Raw genomic sequence first — 21,629 nt, 5'->3', positions numbered from 1 at the left:
AGTAACAAGTCATGACACATGGAATTGGTCTGAACCTTCTGCTGGTTCAGTTTCTTCTCTCAGAACATCTCATCTAATAACCACATCAGTATTTACAGTGGTGTTCACCTTGTGTTTCTGCCTGTGTGTGTGTGTGTGTGTGTGTGTGTGTGTGTGTGTGTGTGTGTGTGTGTGTGTGTGTGTGTGTGTGTGTCTAGAGACCTAACTTGTCATGTGTTCTCCACAGAGACCACCAGGAGAGGTCAGAGGTTCTCAGTGGTCAGTCTGTCCAGGAGCATCAAACAGACCTGGACTCCATATTTATGGTGTGTAAATGTACATGAACAGCTTTTACTTCACCTACAGATGAAATGAAAAACATCATTGTGGTCATGATGGTCTTCATGCTCCACTGTTCACACCAGTGGTTTTTAATCAGTGACAGATGGGCTTGATGTTTTGTTCCATGACTTTAACATGAAACTTTAATTCACATACTGATTCATTTCCAGCTGCTTGAGGAGAACATTGTCACTTTTGTGAAGAAGGAGCTGAAGAGGTTCCAGAAGGTTCTGAGTTCAGATTACCCAGAGTGCTTAGGGAGACAGAGGAAAGAGGAGGAGCAGAGCAGGAGTACCAGAGAGGCACTTCTGAAGATCACCCAGCACTTCCTGAGGAGTATGAAGCAGGAGGAGCTGGCTGCCCGTCTGGAGAGCAGTAAGAGACTCTTTATTCCAAAGCCTCAACACCATGTAAAGCAGGGGTCCCAACCTGTTCTGGCTCGTCACCCCACTTTGAAGTCACTAACCTCCACTGACCCCAGACACTCTACAATTACACCAGAATTAATTTGCTGCAAGAAAATGTTCATTTTAGACCACATGTAGGCTCTACCCATGACAACTCTGTATATTTATTAGGTGTTTTATGTTTTATGATTGGTGTCTCTTTTTTTGTTATTAAGTTTTTTATGAGTCATCTACTTTTTCCCACACACAATACAAACACAATATACAAATAAGGGAAAAAAAAACATACGAAAATTACACACACACACACACACACACACACACACACATACTCAGACTGCTCAGAGCCCCCTCCCACAGGACCCATGGTTGGTGTCGCTCAGATATTTAATGGGGCAGTTGAGCTTGCACATCTCGCTGCAGCCTTTCAAAGTTGGGTGGTGTAGTAGACAGAGTGCATCTCATCTCTGCAGCTACATCCACTCACCAACACTGCTTTGACTTCATGCACACAAGAGCACTAAATCCACTTCACACAAGTATGTCTTTCCTTCTTCTTCTTCTTCTTCTTCTTCTTCTTCTTCTTCTTCTTTTCTTTTGTAATACCCCCTTCCTTTCTGGTCTTCCTCCCACCTTGTCTGCCATATCTCCATTCCTTTCCTCTTAATCTCTGCTTTTCCTTCTCCTTTTCCAAGTGGAACTCACACCGGTATTTGTTTTTGCAATATGTGTTCCCAAAAGGAGCCAACAGATTTAAAGCACACTGTGAGATCTCTGGGTACTCTTCTGTTGCTCCAAACCAGAATTCCTCCATCGCCACTCGTGAATGCGGTCCCTGTTGTGTTCTGTCACAGCTCAGTTCAATCAGCTGTTCAGTAGCAGTGGCAGGTGGGTCCACCGAGCCTGCAGCACAGTGGAATGGGTCCCTCACCCAGTCAAACTTGGACATATCCAAGTCTGGAAAGTAAGTGGGAAAGTGCTCTTGTAGGCGTTTCAGGGGCTCACACATCATCTTTGCGGAGCACTGGTCATCGATGCCGTGTCTGTTAGAAACTTGCTCAGCTGGGGGAAAGGGGTGACGTTTGCTTTTGGAAGGCTTTCTCTCCACAATGTGAGTTTCCTCCTGAATCCATCAGCACGGTCACTCATCTGCACGATATTCTTGTTTTTCCCTGCATGCTTATCTTCAGCTCATTAAGTTTTCCAGAGATATCCGTTACATACGCAAGAGGAGCATTTTTTGCTGGTCACACAGAAAGTCGACAAAATCTGTTTGGTTTTTTTTCACATCAATGAAAAACACCAACAGTTCATTTCTCAACTTAAAAATGGCTCCAGCACCCTCCCTCTCCACAACCACCCTGCCTCTGTGTGAAAGAGCAAGTTGTCGTGTTCAGAGCCCACATCGCCGCATAGTTTAGCAAGTAGACCTGCACGCAGTGGATGTGGTTTGATGTGGTTCACCATGGCTTCAACCTGCTGCAGTATGTCTGTGATGAGCACACTCAGTTCCTTAGATGCCAGTCGCTCACGATGAATCATGCAGTGATTCCACACGACAGAGGGCGCCAGTTCCACGATTAACGTACGTAGGCCTGCTCGCCGCCCCGCCATAGACGGAGCCCCATCTGTACAAAACCCTACCATACGCTCCCATGGAATGTTGTTGTCTCCATACAGTTGTGGAGACATGGTACATTGCCTTGGCAGTCTCTTGTTCAGGAAGAGGGAGACGGTACAAAATACCCTGGTGAATAGCATTCTCTTGCATATAATGAACAAATGTCAAAGCATGGGCATTTCTCCCTTCTGTGCTGACATCCGTTTGTAGAACATAGGCTGGGGAATTTCGTAGTCGGTCTGTTAGTGTGCTCTCTTGGTCACTCGCGATGGCATCTATCCTTCTTTTCACTGTGTTATCAGACGATGGTATTGTCTTCAGTTTTTGCACTTCTCCCTCCCCACACATCGTTTTTACCATTTCAGTGGCAGCTGGCAATATCAAAGTCTCAGCGATGGTATGTGGCTTCATAGCCTTTGCAACAAGACACTCGTCCACCTCAAAAGATGCTTTCAAGGCTCACTCACTGACAGTCGTTGTCTTTCTGAAGTACACTCGCTGCTTATTCAGCTCGGCATATTTCTTTTCAAGAAAGGTTTTGGTTTGCCTACATATTCTTTACGCTGTGTCTCAAAATGTCTCTTGAGCTTGTTGGGTTTCATGCTGTCCATAGACAGGACGTTACCACACAGCAGACATGTGGCCTTTCCTTGTTGTGTTCAGTTATGCTAGTAAATCCAAACTGAAGGAAGGCTTCATCGTGTTTTCTCTTTCTTTTTGGTGTCAGTTTCTCCGTTTCACTCAAAGATGTGGAGGGCACAGGTGGGCGAAGAAATCTTTCCATTTTCCATCGCTCTGATTTGCTTACAAACTTCGCTCACTATTTGTTTGAGATTGGGAATCTGCACATTGGTCACGTGTGATGGTGTGAATCAAGATATGAGGGGAAGTGAGTTGTTTTAAATCGTGTGTGTTGTTTTTGTTATCATAATAATTATTATTTGTACTGATGAATTACTAGAAATTTTAGGCAACCCCATTTCAATTCAATGCGACCCCGCTTGGCGTGGCGACCCCAAGGTTGGGAACCTGTGATGTAAAGGGTTAATAGAGACAAAGTGGGAGAGGAAACTATTTTCAAACTCTGTTGAAAATGTAGATTTATCAAAGGAGGTTCAGACAATCTCCATTTGGATGGTAAATAAAAGAAATCTAATGGATAATCTGGTTAAGCTATTGGTTGGATGATGTGGGTGTAAAATGCTGATGACATTGGTTCACATCAGAGCAATAATACCAGAGAGAACCTCTTTAAGACATCATCACTGTCCCCATAATCCCAATAAAGAGCTCCTAACTAATACGTGGTTACTACGAGAGCTGGAACAGCAACCATCAAAATATTATTACAGTAGAAATGAAGCAGGTTGTTTGTGGGGATGCACTTGGATAAATCTACCCTTTATATAAATTAATTACATGTCTTCATTGTTTGTCTTAAATCAGACCTGCTTGTCCATCCACCAGTGATAAGCTGAAGTAATACTATGGAGCTTGGTAAAGTTTCTGTTTCTCACACTTACAGTAACATCCATTCACTGATTCCCTGCTTTATTTGTTTATTCAGAAATCCTTGTTCCCATGTGCCGGAGTAACCTCAGAGCAGCTCTGAAGGAGAAGTTTCAGTGTTTGTTTGAGGGCATCGCTAAACCAGGAGAGTCAACACTTCTGAATCAGATCTACACAGAGCTCTACATCACAGAGGGAGGCAGTGGAGAGGTCAATAATGAACATGAGGTCAGGCAGATTGAAACAGCATCCAGGAAACCAGCAAGACCAGAAACACTGATCACATGTGAGGACATCTTTAAACCCTTACCTGGACAAGATAAACCAATCAGAACATTGATGACAAAGGGAGTGGCTGGCATCGGGAAAACAGTCTTAACAAAGAAGTTCGCTCTGGACTGGGCTGAAGACAAAACCAACCCCAATATACACTTCACATTTCCATTCACGTTCAGAGAGCTGAATGTGCTGAAAGATAAAAAGTTCAGCTTGGTGGGACTTCTTCATCACTTCTTTATTGAAACAAAAGAAGAAGGAATCTGCAGCTTTGACGAGTTCCATGTTGTGTTCATCTTTGACGGTCTGGATGAGTGTCGACTTCCTCTGGACTTCCAGAACAATGAGATCTGGACTGATGTCACAAAGTCCACCTCAGTGGACGTGCTGCTGACAAACCTCATCAAGGGGAAACTGCTTCCCTCTGCTCGCCTCTGGATAACCACACGGCCTGCAGCAGCCAATCAGATCCCTCCTGAGTGGGTTGACATGGTGACGGAGGTGAGAGGGTTCACTGATCCACAGAAGGAGGAGTACTTCAGAAAGAGATTCAGAGATGAGGCGCAAGCCAGAAGAATCATCTCACACATCAAGACATCACGAAGCCTCCACATCATGTGTCACATCCCAGTCTTCTGTTGGATCACTGCTACAGTTCTGGATCACGTGTTGGGAACAGATGAGAGAGGAGAGATGCCCAAGACCCTGACTGAGATGTACATCCACTTCCTGGTGGTTCAGTCCATCCAGGGGAATGTGAAGTATCATGGGAGATCCGAGACAGAGCCACACTGGAATACAGAGAGCAGGGAGACGATTGAGTCTCTGGGGAAACTGGCCTTTGAACAGCTGGAGAAAGGCAACCTGATCTTCTATGAAGCAGACCTGACAGAGTGTGGCATTGATATCAAAGCAGCCTCAGTGTACTCAGGAGTGTTCACACAGATCTTTAAAGAGGAGTGTGGACTCTACCAGGACAAGGTCTTCTGCTTTGTCCATCTGAGCATTCAGGAGTTTCTGGCTGCTCTTTATGTCTTTCTCTCATTCATCAAAACTAAAGCCAATCTGCTGTCAGAAACCCAGTCAACCTCCTGCAGGTCTAAACCACTTGGAGATAAACGTAAAAAACCAGACCTCTACCAGACAGCAGTGGACAAGGCCTTAGAGAGTCCAAACGGACATCTGGACTTGTTCCTGCGCTTCCTCCTGGGCCTCTCACTGGAGCGCAGTTGGAATCTCCTGCGAGGCCTGCTGGGAAAGGCAGGAAATAAGTTAAAGACCAATAAGAAAACAGTCCTGTACATCCAGGAGAAGATCAGGGAGGATCTCTCTCCAGAGAGAAGCATCAATCTGTTCCACTGTCTGAATGAACTGAATGACCATTCTCTAGTGGAGGAGATCCAACAGTACCTGACATCAGGAAGACTCTCCACAGACCAGCTCTCTCCTGCTCAGTGGTCAGCTCTGGTCTTCATCTTACTGTCTTCAGAAAAGGAGCTGGAGGTGTTTGACCTGAAGAAATACTCTGCTTCAGAGGAGGGTCTTCTGAGGCTGCTGCCAGTGGTCAAAGCCTCCAGTACAGCTCTGTAAGTGTATAGATTATATTTTTCCATTAGTGAGAAAATATTGTTTCATTATACTGATTATTGAAACTGTTATTGGGGTTACAGGTTCTAAAATCAAAAGTATTAAAGACATTAAAATGATAGAATAATTACAACTATCAAAACTGTCGTTGTAATAGTTTTAAGTAGCAGTAATCATAAAACAAGCAGGTAGTAGTGGAATCAGCAGCAGTAGTAAAAGCAGTAATAGTAGTAGTAGCAGTAGCATTAGTCTAGTAGTAGCAATAGTATTAGTAGTCACAATAGTAGCAGTAGTAGTACAAATTGTGTTATAACAAACAGCCATTGTAGTTATTGTAGGACTACTAGTAAAAGTAGCAGCAGTAATAGTATTAGATCCATTAGTATATGATAGAGTGATATATATGTGTTTGTGTGTGTGTGTGTGTGTGTGTGTGTGTGTGTCCATTCAGGTTGAGTTACTGTAATCTGTCAGAGAGGAGCTGTGAAGTTGTGTCCTCAGTCCTCAGCTCCTCCTCTAGTGTGAGAGAGCTGGACCTGAGTAACAATGATCTGCAGGATTCAGGAGTCAAGCTGCTCTCTGCTGGACTGGGGAGTCCACAATGTAGACTGGAAACTCTCAGGTCAGTCTTCCTAAACCTCTTCAACACAGGACCACTTCAGTCCTCATTTACATCCACTTTAATGGCAGTCACTACATCCTAACCTGGGTGGTGTTTTCTCTGATTGGAGGAATAACAAAGCAGGTGTAGTAACCAGCTGCGCTTCTACTTCCTACTTCCTGTCAACCACTTCCCATGAGCACATCCACCAGCAAAGAGGTCCTGTCAATGCATCACACATCAATATAGTTTTGTTTTCAGAGAAAAAAGTGAAATAGTCTAACAGGCATAGCAAGGCCTTCCTTCTGACCATATCCAGCTATATATTTATAATTCATATTTCTTGTTTCAGTCTGCAGTGTAACTCTGTTTTCACCTGACAAATACTGCACTGGTTCTGATTATATTGTAGTGTATCAAACACAACTTAAATACACATGTGCTTGTATGAACACATGAATGTGAGGTGGTAACCCTGTGTACAGGTTCATGGTCTAGTGGTCTTGTCTGTCTTTTAAATGTGGAGGTGGAGGCCACAGGTTTGGGGGTGAAGATTGACTTCATCTTCCTCTTACAGACATACTGTAGGAGTGGAGGAGGCATCACTTCCTCTAGCAGTATGTTCACACTCACATCTCTACTATGACAACACAAAAAGATGTGTTGACCTCTGCAGCTCTCAATGTGTGCTCATCACTGTGCCCCCCTAAGAACAAAACGTGACAGTGTGTTAATGACATCATCTATCTGATGTGTAGTCGTCACATGATCTGTAAAGGTGGGGGGTTCTTGTTCACTGCTGGGTTTGATGCCTCTCTGTGAGGCTTCATGACTGTGTGTTGGCTCCATTAACATCAGAATGTCCCTCAAAGCTGCAGATGGTCTGTACCCTCAGCCACATGCAGGGCCCGAAATTAAGGTTTTGGTTCACCAGCCAAATGTCTGGTAGGTGAACATTTCTACCCGCCAAACTTTTTTTACCAGCCAAAAAATAAAATGAGATTTTTGTGTTGTGTGTCATACATACAGTTAATCTGCATGGTAACACATTATGGTGGTGAATAAAAGCAGTGGTCAGAGCAGATTGTAAGTGAAAAATAATTTCATTTCATCTTGTATTGATAATAAAACAGTGCAACAAAATAACATGCCTGTATGCATTTAATTTGAACTTCAAAGTATGGGTTCAAAGTGTGGGTCCCACCCCCAGTCAGTCGTCCTCACTAGACTCCTCACTTTCAGTTTCCCCCATCTTATTTTTGTCCATGAAGTCTGGTCTTCTGCTCCTTATGGACTCCTGGTGCCATAGTTCCACAGCACAGGTCGGGTTGTAGTCCTGTATGCTTGGAGAAGACAGCTGAACCAGGAGTAGGTCTGAGAGGGCGCCAGTCTGTCTTCACCTGCTTCCTTACATTGAAACCCCGCTCACACTCTGCTGTGGGGGCAGGCAGGGACAGCACCAGGTCTACCAAAGCCAGAATGTCTGGGCATGAGGACTGAAGACTGCTGTTGATGTCACACCAGCTGGTCTTCTTAAGGGTCTGGGGCTCTAGATAGAAGTTGGTCTTTAGGATGGTCCACTGGTCAGGGATCAGCTCAGTATCGACCCCAGAGTCATTCAGCACAGGCCTGAAGTGGTCCACCAGGGCATCCACTTCAGTGTCACCAAAATCTGAAACAATACACGACACATCACACAGTTTTTATTGCAGTCTATGAAATAATGACCCTGTAGTAGTAGAGACCTGAGTGACCTGTCATACAAAACATAATACTAAACAAACCTGCTGCTGCTTCCCCTGACTCTGGCCAGTTCTTAAAGTCGACGAGCTTCGTGGCACACAGAACCCCGACACTTGCATCCTGGAACCTGTTCTTCATGCTCTCTACAAGCCTCCCTGTGAGTTTTGCCTGTGAGGTGGCGACTGCCTTGTTGTCCCCCCGGCTGAGTGCCACTCCCTAATAACAGTTGCCCTTTGTGGCCTTCATCCTGGGACCATCTCTGGTGATAAAAGATGAATTTCACCATCTTAAAACAGTAGCATCGTCTTTTCATTTCAGTATTAACTATAACATTCTTACGCCCTCTATCTTGTTGAAATAATAATTTCTCATATTAAACTGTATCTTACCATGACCTAAGACAAGTGATATTGCACAAATCATACCTTGTTTTGTACTTCAGTATCACAGCCTGAGTAGCGGACAGAGATTTGTGGGCCTCTGCAATGGGGACAGTTGACCGTTGCAGACAGGCGGAGAGGTTGCTCAGATAGGTGAGCATATCATGGAGGAAACCGAAGAACTGGACCACAACAGTCTCCCTGGCGGTGCTGAAGAACCTCCTTGCTTTGGCCTGCTGGACAGCCCTGCCACCTTGAGCATCAGGAGATTGAATCTGAAATACATTAGAAAACACAGACAGACAAACGCAATTAGCCAGTTACTTTCATTTCAAATAACTATGATATTACCTATTCTATAATGGCACATTTTCATAGTTCCATCAACAAGTCCATATTAAATTAAAATTTTTACTGTATTACATTAATCTTTTCATTATTTTGACAAAACACACTTTGACAAATTACTTTGGTGTAGTAAGGCAAACTACAGACACTACCTGTTCCAGGTGCTGAATGATTCCTTTGTAACCCTTTAAGAAGTGGTCCAGCGCACGAAGCAGGTGCCCTACCCTGCGGGTGCCATCGATTCGGGTAGGCACCAGTGGTGTAGGGCCGAGAATGTGGAAGCTGCTGATCAAGTTAGCTCTGTTCAGTGGGCTGACATGATAGAACGTGTACAGCCCACTTAGGAGGTCTTCAACCCTCTGGTATACATTGTTGCTGCGGATGGCATCTCCGAAGGCCAATTCAAGATGGTGTGCCATGCAGTGTATGCTAATAATGTACTGCCGGTGTGGGTTCCATTTCTGCTCTGGTGCAATATCGACTCGGGGTCCTTCGACTACATATGACGTCACGGATTACGTTGCTAGCTAGCGTTGTTTAATGCTAGCTTTATAGTTATTGAGCTGTGTTTTTACAATCCACATTGACATGGAGTTGGTTAAGGAGTTAAGGAGTGAGGCCGCAGGCTCAGGACCCCTGGACGAGCGAACGCGCACGAGCAGCGTCTAAGGAGTGAGGCCGCAGGCTCAAGACCCCTGGACGAGCGAACGCGCACAAGCAGCGTCTAAGGAGTTAGGCTGCAGGCTCAGGACCCCTGGACGAGCGAACGCGCACGAGGGCTGAAGGCCCGAGCAGCGTCTAACATCAATCTACTTTTTCCCGCTGTTCCTAAACTAAACTAGCCCCTACCCGATCATAATGCGTGAAGTAGTGATGTCATCTGTAGTCGCACATCCGGTAGGGTGAGTAGATCAAGTACCGACACTGGTCCTGCTTAAGGCGACTGACGACACCATTCTGGGCTCCTGTCATTACCGCTGCCCCATCCGGGGCCACGGCAACCAGCTTTCTGTCCCAATCTGAGGACACCTTCTCCATCATGCTGTTGATGGCTGTTGTGACATTTGCTGCATCCGCCTTCTCCACCGTCTGGATGCCCACAAATGTTGATTCGATTTTCCCTTCATTTCAGTAGCAAAGATAGACCAGCTCCTCCTCCTTCACTTCCATCTCCCATGACATGTGACAGCACGCCGCCGACTCCGTATGCTGAGGTGACGCATGCCAGCACCAAGTCCTTGTCTGCTGTGTAGTGACCCAGGACTTTGGCTGATTTCAGCAGCTGTTTGGACACACGGAAAGCGTCCTCCTGTTCCTTTTTCCAGGCCCATGGAGCGTCTTTCCTTAACAGCTGGTGTAATGGAGCTAAACGTGTGGCAAGATTGGGGAGAAATTTGTTATAGTAATTTAACAGGCCTAGGTACACCTTAAGCTCAGTCACTGTGGTTGGCAGTGGGGCCTCCTCAATGGCTCTCACCTTACTCTGTACTGGGTGCAGACCATCAGCATTGATCCTGTGACCTAAGTATTCCACTTCGGCCTGTAAGAATGCACACTTGCATCTGTGAAGTCGCAGACCGGCTTCTTTGAGTCACCTGAGCACCTTGTCCAACGTGCTCAGGTGTTCGGATTCATCTCTCCCCGTCAACAATATGTCGTCTAAATAAACAGCTACCCTAGGCAGGCCTTGTAACAGACTTTCCATCGTTCTCTGAAAAATTGCAGGTGCTGACAATACTCCGAACGCAAGCCTACTGTAAGTGAACAGGCCTCTGTGTGTGTTTATTGTTAGGTATTTCTTGGACTCGTCGTCCATGATGATCTGTTGATAGGCGTGGCTTAAATCGAGCTTGGAGAACTGTTTCCCTCCTGCTAGTGTATTGAACAGGTCTTCAACGTGGGGAATAGGGTATTGCTCTAGAGAAGAGGCACCGTTTACTGTTAATTTGTAATCGCGACATATCCTGACTGAACCATCCGGCTTCAGGACAGGTATAATGGGCGCCGCCCACTCAGCATACTTAACAGGTGCTATAATGCTCTCCTTCAGTAGTCTCTCTATCTCCTCTTCTACTTTCGCCCTCATGGCATATGGAACTGAGCGGGGCCTGTAAAACTTGGGACGGGCTTCAGCAGACACATGAATTGTGGCTTTTATGCCTTTTAACATGCCAAGTTCTTGCTTGAAAACATCCTCATGCTTCATGAGCACTTCCAGTAATCTCTGTGTCTGTGTCCTCATATGCTTTATCTCATCCCACTTCAGCTTCAGGGCCTCTAGCCATCCTCTTCCTAACAAGCTAGGTCCAGTACCTTTCACCACCACTAGGGACAACGTCTTCCCCTTTACTTCAGCCACTCCTACTACTTTAATTTGTCTCTCCTGTGTATGATTTGAGCGAGAGTTTGGTTTGTTTTATTGACGGGCATTGTTTTTCTTCCCACATCTCATTAAACTTCATTTCATTCATGACGGTCACACTACCCCCTGTGTCAATTTGAAAATTTACTTTCTTCTTATTCACTTCCACATTTACTTCAAATGGCTTTATTCACTGTATGGACTTTTCTGTTTTCAGGCAAGCTAATGTAAATGCCTCTTCTTCTTGTTCCAAACGATCACTGTCCTGCCTCCCACACTCACAGCCTACATTGTGTGATCGATGTGGACGCGCTTCGCTCTGCTCTGTGTGATATCTCAGTGGGGCATGGTGCACCTTCTCTGTGTCTACAAGCCTTGGCAAAATGCCCAACTTTTCCACAAGAGTGACACTTTGCTTCTTTAAACTTTCACTCCGCTGCACTCTGTTGCTTTCCATGACATCGGTAGCATTCCTTCTCTCTCGTTTTCCAATCTCCTCCCTTTCTCTCTTTTCCCTCCATTTTCATACTGTGACATGCTAACGGTGGCTTTGCTTGCGGGTCTTGTGCATTTTTATTAGCGGCCTCTGCAGCTACGGCAATCTTGAATGCCCTCTCAAACGTGAGGTCTATTTCAGATAGTAAACGTCTTTAAATCCGATCATCATTAATACCACACACTAGACGGTCTCTTAACATCTGTTCCAGTGTAGCTCCAAAGTTACAATCATGAGCTAATCGTCTCAACTCTGCTACATACGCATTGACGGTCTCGTTAGGCTGACGGAAACGGGAATCAAATTGATCTCACTCGGTTTAGGGTTGAAGTGCTCTCTCATTAGAGTTGGTATCTCATTGTATGTTTTCGAGCTAGGCTTTGCTGGACTCACCAGGTTTCTTATGAGCTTGTATGTGGCTGGTCCCACCACACTGATGAGGATAGCTCTCTGCTTCTCTCTGTCATCACTTTCATTTGCTTCAAAAAACTGATCGAGAATCTCGCAGTACTCTTCCCATGTCTGCTCCTTTGCATCAAATGCCGACAAGGTACCTATCATTGCATTCATCTTTACGTTTCTGCTCGTTAATCCTCCGGTCCAATTTAGCCCTGGCTAGTTCTCCGTACTTAGCACGTCTTCCTACCGTCCGCCACCTGAACTCATCCAGTCGCATCCGTCTTCAATCAGGCACTTTCCCCAACCATCCAGTATCCTCGTCGCCAATATGTGATAACGTGTTCTTTATGGAAAGATGTAGTTTCACCGGATTCGGGTTTACCGATTTAATCAGTCTCACGGAACAGCGTACAGATTCACATGTTGTCATCTCAGTTATCACTACTTAATCTGTGTATATCTCAACTCATCAACTTGATAACCCTAGAGGTCAACTATACCTCCTTAGGGTGTGGGGTGGTACTGCAGGTAAGTATAATAATGTGACGTGGTTAAATAATAGACTTCTTAGTCAACCTTTCGGAGTTAACAAGTAAGCTTTTAATGACCGCAAGTCAAGCAAGTCAAAACAGACACAAGTTTGTATGGGTCTTAGCTCCCTCCCTTTTCTTGGCCACCGAAGCGACCCTATCTATTTGCCAACTCTTTACCCTCATGGTGGGAAATAGCATGTTGTCTAATACAACTTCTCTCATAACGTCCCCATTACCTTCCACCACATCACCGCTATCTGAAACAGATATGTCCGTTTTTAACATGTTCAATATCCCACAACATAACCAAAACATCGACACCTCAGTTGCATTATGGGTAATATGCGAATGAACCCGGAGAAGAAACACTCTAGTAGAATTCGCCACACTGCCCCCTTCCTTGAAAGACCAACGTCCCGTTGGCCTAACCCAAATCCCATGTGGATGGGTCCATCCACCATGAGGGTTTCTTCTGCCGAGCACCTCTCCCATCCCGGGCTGCTGATAGATGACGGGGCGGCTCTGCATCCGCTGGGTCTGAGCCCCCACCTTCAACGTCACCGCTGTTTCCATTCGTGGCCATGGAGGGTAGCTCTGTAAACCCAGTGTCCATGCCCCCTCCCTGGCCCAAAACAAGGTGCTCTAATGGTAGCTCTTTGCTGACATCCAGGGAGGTTGGCTCTGATCCAGCAGTGTCCTTACCCCCTCCCTGGACCCCGGTAGCCTGTTCTACAGAGGAGGAGGAGTCTGGCACCCCACCTCCTCCCACTGCACTTTCAGTGCCAGCCGGGTCGCTGTCCCGGCTTAAGTAAGGTGCGAGGCGATCCTGGTGAAGGATGACTATCCGAGGGCGGCTGTGGAGCTTCACTCTATAGGTAACCTCTGAGATCCTCTTCAGGACGAGGCAGGGCCCCTCCCAGTTGCTGTCCAGCTTTGAGGACCGTCCCTTCTTTCGCCGTGGGTTATACACCCATACGTTGTCCCCCTGCTGGTACTTTTTGCGGTGGCAATGTACATCATAGGCTCTCTTCTGCCTTTCCCCTGCAGAGGCCATATTCTCTCGAGCCAGCTGATGAATAGCCTCCATCCGGTCCTGTAGTGCTTCTACATAGTCCTGGCCTGGCGGCCCTCATACCGGTGGGTTTGGCGGCTTGCCAAAGACCAGATCCACAGGCGTCCGTAGCTCCCGACTGAACATTAGTGCAGCTGGGGTGCACCCCGTGGACTCCTGAATGGCCGACCGGTTTGCCATGAGTACCAGGGGCAGATGGCGGTCCCAATCCTTTTGATGTCTCGCCGTGAGCATGGCTAGTTGTGTGACCGAGGTCCGATTGAACCGCTCAACCAGGCCATCACTTTGAGTGTGTAGGGGAGTGGTCCTGGTCTTCCATACCCCAAGGTGCCGACACATCTCCCCAAACACCTGTGATTCAAAATTGTGCCCCTGGTCACTGTGCAACTCCTCTGGCACCCCAAACCGGATGAACATCCCCTCAATGAGGCAGTCCACGACCGTGGCTGTAGATTGGTCAGGGATGGCATAGGCCTCGGGCCACTTGGTAAAATAATCCATCACTGTGAGAATGTAACGCTTACCATCTTCTGTCATGGGGAATGGCCCAACCACATCCACCCCAATTCTTTCCATGGGCGCCCCCACCCTGTATTGCTACAGGGGGGCATGGGATTGCCCAGCTGGCCCCTTCTTTGCATTGCAGGAGTTGCAGTTACGGCAGAATCGCTCCACGTCTCGCTGGCACCTCCCCCAGTAGAATCTTTCCTGCAGCCGCCACAGAGTTTTGGTAATGCCGAAGTGTCCCACTCCAGGGGAGCCATGTGCTGTGCTTAACACTTGTTGATGTAGTGCGTGGGGAACAACTAGTTGTCAGGTACTGCCTCCCCTCCTTGGCTCTTCCCACATGCGATAGAGGCAGCCCTCATGAAGCATGAGTGAATTCCACTGTCCCAGCAATGCGTTGGTGGTGGGGGAGTGGGGACCTGCCATCTCTCTACTTGGGACCTCTTTATGTGCTAGCCAACGTATCACGGGTCCCAGGTGGCTATCCCGACATTGGAGTTCCCCTATCTTGGTTGGTGACATCTCCTTCAGTGGCGCACTTGGGACCACAATTGTCCACACTGCAACCCGATTCACCCGTTGCTGTTCTCGAGTCTCCAACCGGCTACAATGGCGGCAGGCCTGATCCGAACAGGGGCGTCTGGAGAGAGCATCAGCATTGTTATGTCGGCTGTCTCTTCGGTGCTCCGTGGTGAAGGTAAATCCCTGCAAGGCCTCTATCCATCTGGCTACCTGCCCTTCTGGTTCTTTGAAGCTAAGCAGCCAGCGGAGCGATGCATGGTCCGTCGTCAGTAGGAAGTCCTTTCCATACAGGTAAGGCTTAAAATGCCTTATGGCCTGTACTACTGCCAGGAGTTCTCTCCGAGTCACACAGTAGTTCCTTTCTTCCTTACTCAAGGCTCTACTGTAATAGGTCACCACTCTTTCCCCTTCCCCACTGGGCTGCGACAAGACTGCTCCCACACCTACATCACTGGCGTCAGTGTCAAGTATGAATGGCCGCTGCCTGTCTGGGAGGGCTAGCACTGGTGCTTGGGTCAATGCTTTCCGGAGTATCTGAAAGGAGCTCTCACATGGTTCTGTCCAGTGGAACTGTCGTCCCTTCTCGGTGAGCTGGTGGAGCAGACGGGCTTTGTCTGCAAAGGCATGCACGAACCGACGGTAATATGATGCCAGTCCCAGAAAACTCCTCACCTCCTTTCCTGAGGTGGGCGTTGGCCAATCCCTGACTGCAGTGACCTTGTCATTGTCTGTGGACACACCTCCGGGCCCCACCACATGTCCAAGGAACCTTGTCTCCCGCTGCAGTGGATTGCATTTTCTCGGATTGAGTCGTAGGTTGGCTGCCTTGATGCGTTCGAGCACCAGTCGGAGGTTGGAGAGGGCCTCAGTAAACGTAGCTGCATGCACCAGGAGGTCATCCAGGTACACCACGCAGGCAGAGTGAGGGATGGGGACCAAGGAGATGCTGCATGAGGCGTTCAAATGTTGCCGGGCAATTACATAAGCCAAATGGCATGACTGTGAACTGCCAGGGTCCTCGGCCAATGGTGAAGGCAGTCTTTGCCCGGGATTCTTGGGCCATCTCTACCTGTCAGTACCCGCTTCGTAAATCCAGGGAGCTGAACCATTGGGAACCCGCCACAGAGTCCAGAGCTTCGTCGATGCGGGGGAGTGGGTACAAGTCTTTCCGGGTCAGGTTGTTTAGTCGCCGATAGTCCACACAAAATCGGAGGGAATCATCCTTCTTGGTAACCAGCACGGCAGGGGATGCCCACGGGCTATCGGAGGGTTCAATGATCCCTTCAGCTGCCATCTCCTGGATCTTTGCTTCTGCCTCTTGAAATTTCATCAGAGGGAGATGGCGAGCTCTCTGGCGGACTGGGTCCGCATTACCAGTGTCAATTTGGTGCTGTACAAGATTGGTGCGGCCACACTCCAGATTACTCGAAGTGAAGAGGTGTCTGTTCTCTATCAGCAGGTTCCGTACCTGCTCCCCTTCTTCTTGGCTCAAACCCTCCATGCACCAATCCGTACAACGACTCTGGGATTATTTCTCCGGGGGGAGGTTGTGTGGGCCGGCCAGTCCCCCTCTGGGCCAACCCTTGGTCGTTTCCCGGTTCAGAAGAGGCGGCTACTTGGGTGACAGGCCTCCGTACTCATTGGTAAAAGCGTCTGTTTGTCTTCTGACACTGCCTTCTTTGGTGCCCTGGTTTCCCACAGCCCCAGCACAGAAATGTCTCTGCTCGTCATGTTTCCTGGATGGATGTGCGTGGCCCCTCTTCACTTTGCTGCAGTGCCCGCACATGATGGTGCAGTGTTGGGGCCACTCGTTTTTACGCCATAATGGCCTCCACCTCCTCTGCCCTATGCAGCGCCTCTTCAATGGTGAGTGGCTTTGCCAGCCGCACCTGTTGCCTGAGGTGAGGTGGCTATAAAGCCCGTAGGAAGGAATCCAGGGCCAGGCATTGGATGGCACATTGGGGTATATCAGGATACGCACGGCTCACCAGGCGTAGAATGTCAGCCACCAGGTTACCCAACTTCTCCTGACCTTGTCTGTCTTGAATGGAGTTGATCCCGGAGGCTAATCAACTATTGGGTGTTGCCAAACCGGCGACCCAGGGCAGTGGTTAGCGCCCCCAGTGATATCTCTCCAGCCGCCAGGTCTAGGAGTGCCTGCCTTGCTTCTCCCTCCAGGGCTGCTGCTAGGTTGACTACTTGTTGATTTTCTGTCCATCTCATCACCCTAGCAATCAGGTTGAACTGAGCAAGGAATCCTTCCTAGCTGGAGCTCCCATCGTAGCACCTCAACTTCACCGAGGGAGTGTTTGGGCTTGGCCAGGGGTCGGTACAGTTAGTGAGTCTTGTACTGCAACCATATCTGCAAGGTGTGTTCCACTCTCCAGTAGTGGCAAATGGGGCAGTGAGCAACTTGGGTTGAAGTTCCCTCTCTGTAGATCGTGTCCAGCTTGCTGCTGATGTTTCCCCCTGGGGACATACTCCCCAGTCGTGCCCAACTTGCTCCTGATGACTGCCGCTGGTGGCTCTCTCTCCACGGGTCTTGTCCAACTTGCTTCTCGTGGCTTCCCCATGGCTTGAAGCGCTGTCTGTTTTTCATCGGGGCGCGGCGGGGACTCCTCATTGGACTCGCTCTGAAAGAGAAGAAATTTTCCATTTCCTTGGGACTCCACCCCTCGGACATTACCCAGCGCGTCTACCGCACTCAGGGGTGGGCACGGGTCTCCCCCTTCCTAAGGCCGCACTGTGCTACTCCCATCTGGCAGACAGAGCAGACCTCTGATCTCCTTTTCGAGAGTAGCAATTTCCATACGCTCAATGGACGACTTTCGGTTACGCCCATCAGCCAACGTTTGCTGTCTAAAGAAGTCCATCCCACTTCTGACACCAATGTGACATGGTTAAATAATGGACTTCTTAGCCAACCTTTCGGAGTTAACAAGTAAGCTTTAATGACCGCAAATCAAGCAAGTCCAAACAGACACAAGTTTGTATGGGTCTTAGCTCCCTCCCTTTTCTTGGCCACTGAAGCGACCCTATCTATTTGCCAACTCTTTACCCTCATGGTGGGAAATAGCATGTTGTCTAATACAACTTCTCTCATAACGTCCCCATTACCTTCCACCACATCACCGCTATCTGAAACAGATATGTCCGTTTTTAACATGTTCAATATCCCACAACATAACCAAAACATCGACACCTCAGTTGCATTGTGGGTAATATGCGAATGAACCCGGAGCAGAAACACTCTAGTAGAATTCGCCACAATATGAACAGGTAGTCAGTATACCACACATCCAAACTGCATAAAACAAAGCATGAAGTTAGCCTACTTCATAATGTATAGGAGTCTACACATATCTTATGTAAACTAGGTTAGCTTCCTAGCTAGCTCCATAGTTAGCATCATACAAGTTAGCTTCATAGCTAGATCCATAATGTCAACGCTAGCATAACGTTAACGCAGCTTACGTTGGCTCTATTCTGCAAAGAGTCCTGAACGTTAATGAAGATAAATAATACTTGCACAAGTCCGAAAGCGGTCTCGCCTTCTTCCCTATAGAGGGTATGCATTGACGTCACGTTCCCACTAGGACACGCCCCCTCAGTCGCAGTGAGTGGCAAAACATCCCGAAGCATGGCTGCTTCTGGTAGGGGAAACAGTGAAACCGGGATTATAACGCAAGATTATAGGAAGTTGGATTTGACAGTGACCCGTACAGTTTACCAAATAACCAGTGGTCCATGGACACTAACATCTGGCCACAAATCGAGTTTCCTGATATTTATATGTACTTGATTTCTATGCCAGGGAAAAAGCCTGAAGGTATAAAAAAAGTATTGACGCTTGGTCGTACTTCAAGGCGGGATTTGTTGGCAAAATTAAGGTAACGAGGACACCGATGGACATCCTGGTTGTATGTGGACAGGTTTGGTTTGTACACATTTGTTTTATTTTATGAAGTTACAACTGTGAAAACTGTAACGTTAAGTCAACCTTTCTCCCCTTTGTTTGTAGAACACAACACAAGGACGTTTTTAAAAAAACATGCTGACAAAAACTTATGAAAGATGCTAAATATTTAACTGATGAGTAGTCAATACAGTATGTTGAGGTGTTGTTCTTCAGCGGATTATACTTTGCGTTCTAACAAATAAACAGACTTGTTTTCAACAACGATGGTGAATTTATTTTCTTTCTTCTCAATGCATTTGCATTCACTTTTATACAGAGCTCACATTAGATGTGACCTCCGCGCATGTTTTTAATCTCATGCACACACTGTACAAGTGCACACGCCAGACTGCGTGATTACATCACCGCTGAACCTACGGTGACTCATAAGGTACAAACACTACAATATACAAAACACCTGTAAGGGAAATTCGCACCACAGAGTACACAGTTTTTATACATGTTAACACCCCCACTCAAATTTGGCTTACTGGGGTTCACCTGGAAATAAACAAAAATAAGGTCCCTTCTTTACCTTAACAATGTAAACAAAAACACTGTGCTCCGTCCACTAACCGCACTCTAAGTGCCAAATATGTCCTGACTAAACTTTCTCAGTTTCAGCTTGGTTGCTGGTTTAGTCATCAGATCTGCCACCATCAGCTCTGTGGGGCAGTACCCCAAAATCACTCTACCACTGTTCACAGTTTCTCTAATGACATGGTATTTAATATCGATATGTTTACACCTTTGTCGATGTACTGGGTTTTTAGCGGTTGCTATAGTGCCCTGGTTGTCTTCGTAGATTTTGCTCTGACCATATTTGTAGTTGTCCAGGTTCTCTAGTAACTGCTCCAAATAAAGGCACTCCTGCATTGCAGCTGCTAGAGACATAGTCTATTCCGCTTCGCAAGTGGACAGAGCTACTGTTTGTTGTTTTCTGGTTTTCCGTGAAATTAAACCACTTCCCTCACTTAGACTGACACAAAACCCTGTAGTGCTGCGTCTGTCGGAGGCATCTGATGCCCAGTCAGCATCAGTGAACACTCTTAGTCTTAGACTATTTTTGTCATCCCTTTTAAAGGTCAGTTCCTGAATGGTTGTACCTTTAAGATATCTGAAAACATGTCTTACAGTTTTCCAATGTTTTTCACTAGGTTCTGCGAAATGTCTAGATAGGCTCCTGACAACATAGCTCAGGTCAGGCCTGGTGCACGTGGATAGTAAAGCAAACTACCCACTGCTTCTCTGTATTCTTTTGGATTTTGCATCTTTTCAGAATTTTCTGAAAATTCAAGTTTTGGTTCGCAAGGAGTTTCTCTGACTCTACACTCCTGCATTCCAAACCTCTCCAAAAAATTTTTGGCATATCTCATTTGAGACATTTTGACTTGCCCTTCTGTCTGGGTGAACTCTATGCCTAAGAAATGCTTTAATTTACCCAGATCCTTCATTTCAAACCTCTTTGTGAGCATTTTCTTCAAGTTTTGCAATATGGCCTCGTTGCTAGCTGCTATAATGAGGTCATCAACCCAGATCAGTAAAATCACTTTTTCATTTTGGCTCACTTTTGAATACACACAGTGATCTGCGGGATTTTGTTTGAAACCATTGTCACGTAGACAAGCATGTAATAGTGCATTCCAGTTTCTACCAGATTGCTTAAGACCATAAAGTGACTTGTTAAGTTTGCATACAAGTGTCACCTGAGGTCGACTTTTTCACAAACCCTTCCGGCTGCTCTATATACAATTCACAATCAATCGGCGCGTGTAAATACGCTGTTTTTACATCCATTTGGTGCAAAATTAAACTTTCTTGTGCAGCCTTCTGCATAATGACCCTTACACTGGACATATCAACAGCTGGTGAGAATGTTTCATCATAGTCAGTCCCTTCTTTTTGACTGTAGCCTTTAGCTACGTACCTCGCTTTGTATTTTTCAGATCCATCAATGTCCCATTTCAAAGCAAAAACCTATTTTCCCCCCACTGCACTTTTACCTGGGGGCAATGCTGTGAGGCTGTACGTTTCATTTGCCTCAAGTGATTTCATTTCCTCCCTCACTGCGTTTTTCCATTGTTTGGATTTTGTGGATGCAATGGCATCCTGGTAGGACTGAGGGGTATCGCATACCACTCTGTAACAAGAGTCAATGCAAATGTTCAAACTTTCCTCAGAGTCCTCCATTTCCAATTCCTGGAAATAAGCAGGTTTCCTCCTGTCTCTAGGTGGGTACCTTTTGTTTACAGTTTCATCAACAGTCTGTTCAGGTAACGATTCAGTACCACCACAATTCATATCAGTTACATTTTCATTTACAACCTTTTCATCATTGACATCGCGGTCACCAGTTGTAACCTCTGGTACCCCTACTGGTACCAGCACACTGTAGTCAACTCCTGTGTGTGACTCTGATGTCTGAGTTCCCTTCTCTCTATCTGCCTTTTTTGAGAACTTCACTAGTCTGTGTTTTTGGACCTTTACCGTTTCAGGGTAATAGACCAGGTAGGCTGGACTATTTTTGTTGTAACCGATGAAAATTCCCTGTTCACATCGGGACTCAAATTTTCCCTTTTCCTGTTTATATGGAAAACACACAGATCCAAACTTTTGTAACTTTGATACATTTGGTGCTTTTCCTGTGAACATTTCATATGGCGTTTTGTTAGTTCTCCTATTGTAACACCTGTTTCTTATGTATACTGCCGTCTGCATAGCATAATTCCATAAGTAATTTGGCAAACCACTTTCAATAAGTAGGCATCTGCTCATATCACCTAGGGTTCTCCACCCTCGCTCCGCTCTGCCGTTCTGGTGAGGGGAGTACGGCGCGGATGTTTCGTGCCTGTTCTTATTTTTGGTCATTAACCCTCTGAATTCCTTAATGGTAAATTCAGTACCATTGTCTGACCGCTTGTACAGTGTCACATTTTGACTTCAGAAAGTACACCATCATTGTACCAGAATAATCATCAGTAAAAGAT

At 46.7% G+C, this 21,629-nt stretch overlaps 1 protein-coding gene across 1 annotated transcript in view; it reads left to right on the top strand.

The window, feature by feature from the left end:
- LOC130126096 (protein NLRC3-like) overlaps positions 1-21,629 on the top strand; it is a 44,752-nt gene that overhangs the window by 10,254 nt on the left and 12,869 nt on the right. The window contains 4 exon segments of the mRNA XM_056295459.1: positions 227-305; positions 492-696; positions 3,917-5,720; positions 6,173-6,343. Of these exon segments, the coding sequence (XP_056151434.1) occupies positions 227-305; positions 492-696; positions 3,917-5,720; positions 6,173-6,343 (2,259 nt within the window).

This window comes from Lampris incognitus, chromosome 16 (assembly GCF_029633865.1).
Source record: "Lampris incognitus isolate fLamInc1 chromosome 16, fLamInc1.hap2, whole genome shotgun sequence".
Taxonomy (NCBI): domain Eukaryota; kingdom Metazoa; phylum Chordata; class Actinopteri; order Lampriformes; family Lampridae; genus Lampris; species Lampris incognitus.
This window is presented reverse-complemented; position numbering and strand designations above follow the sequence as displayed.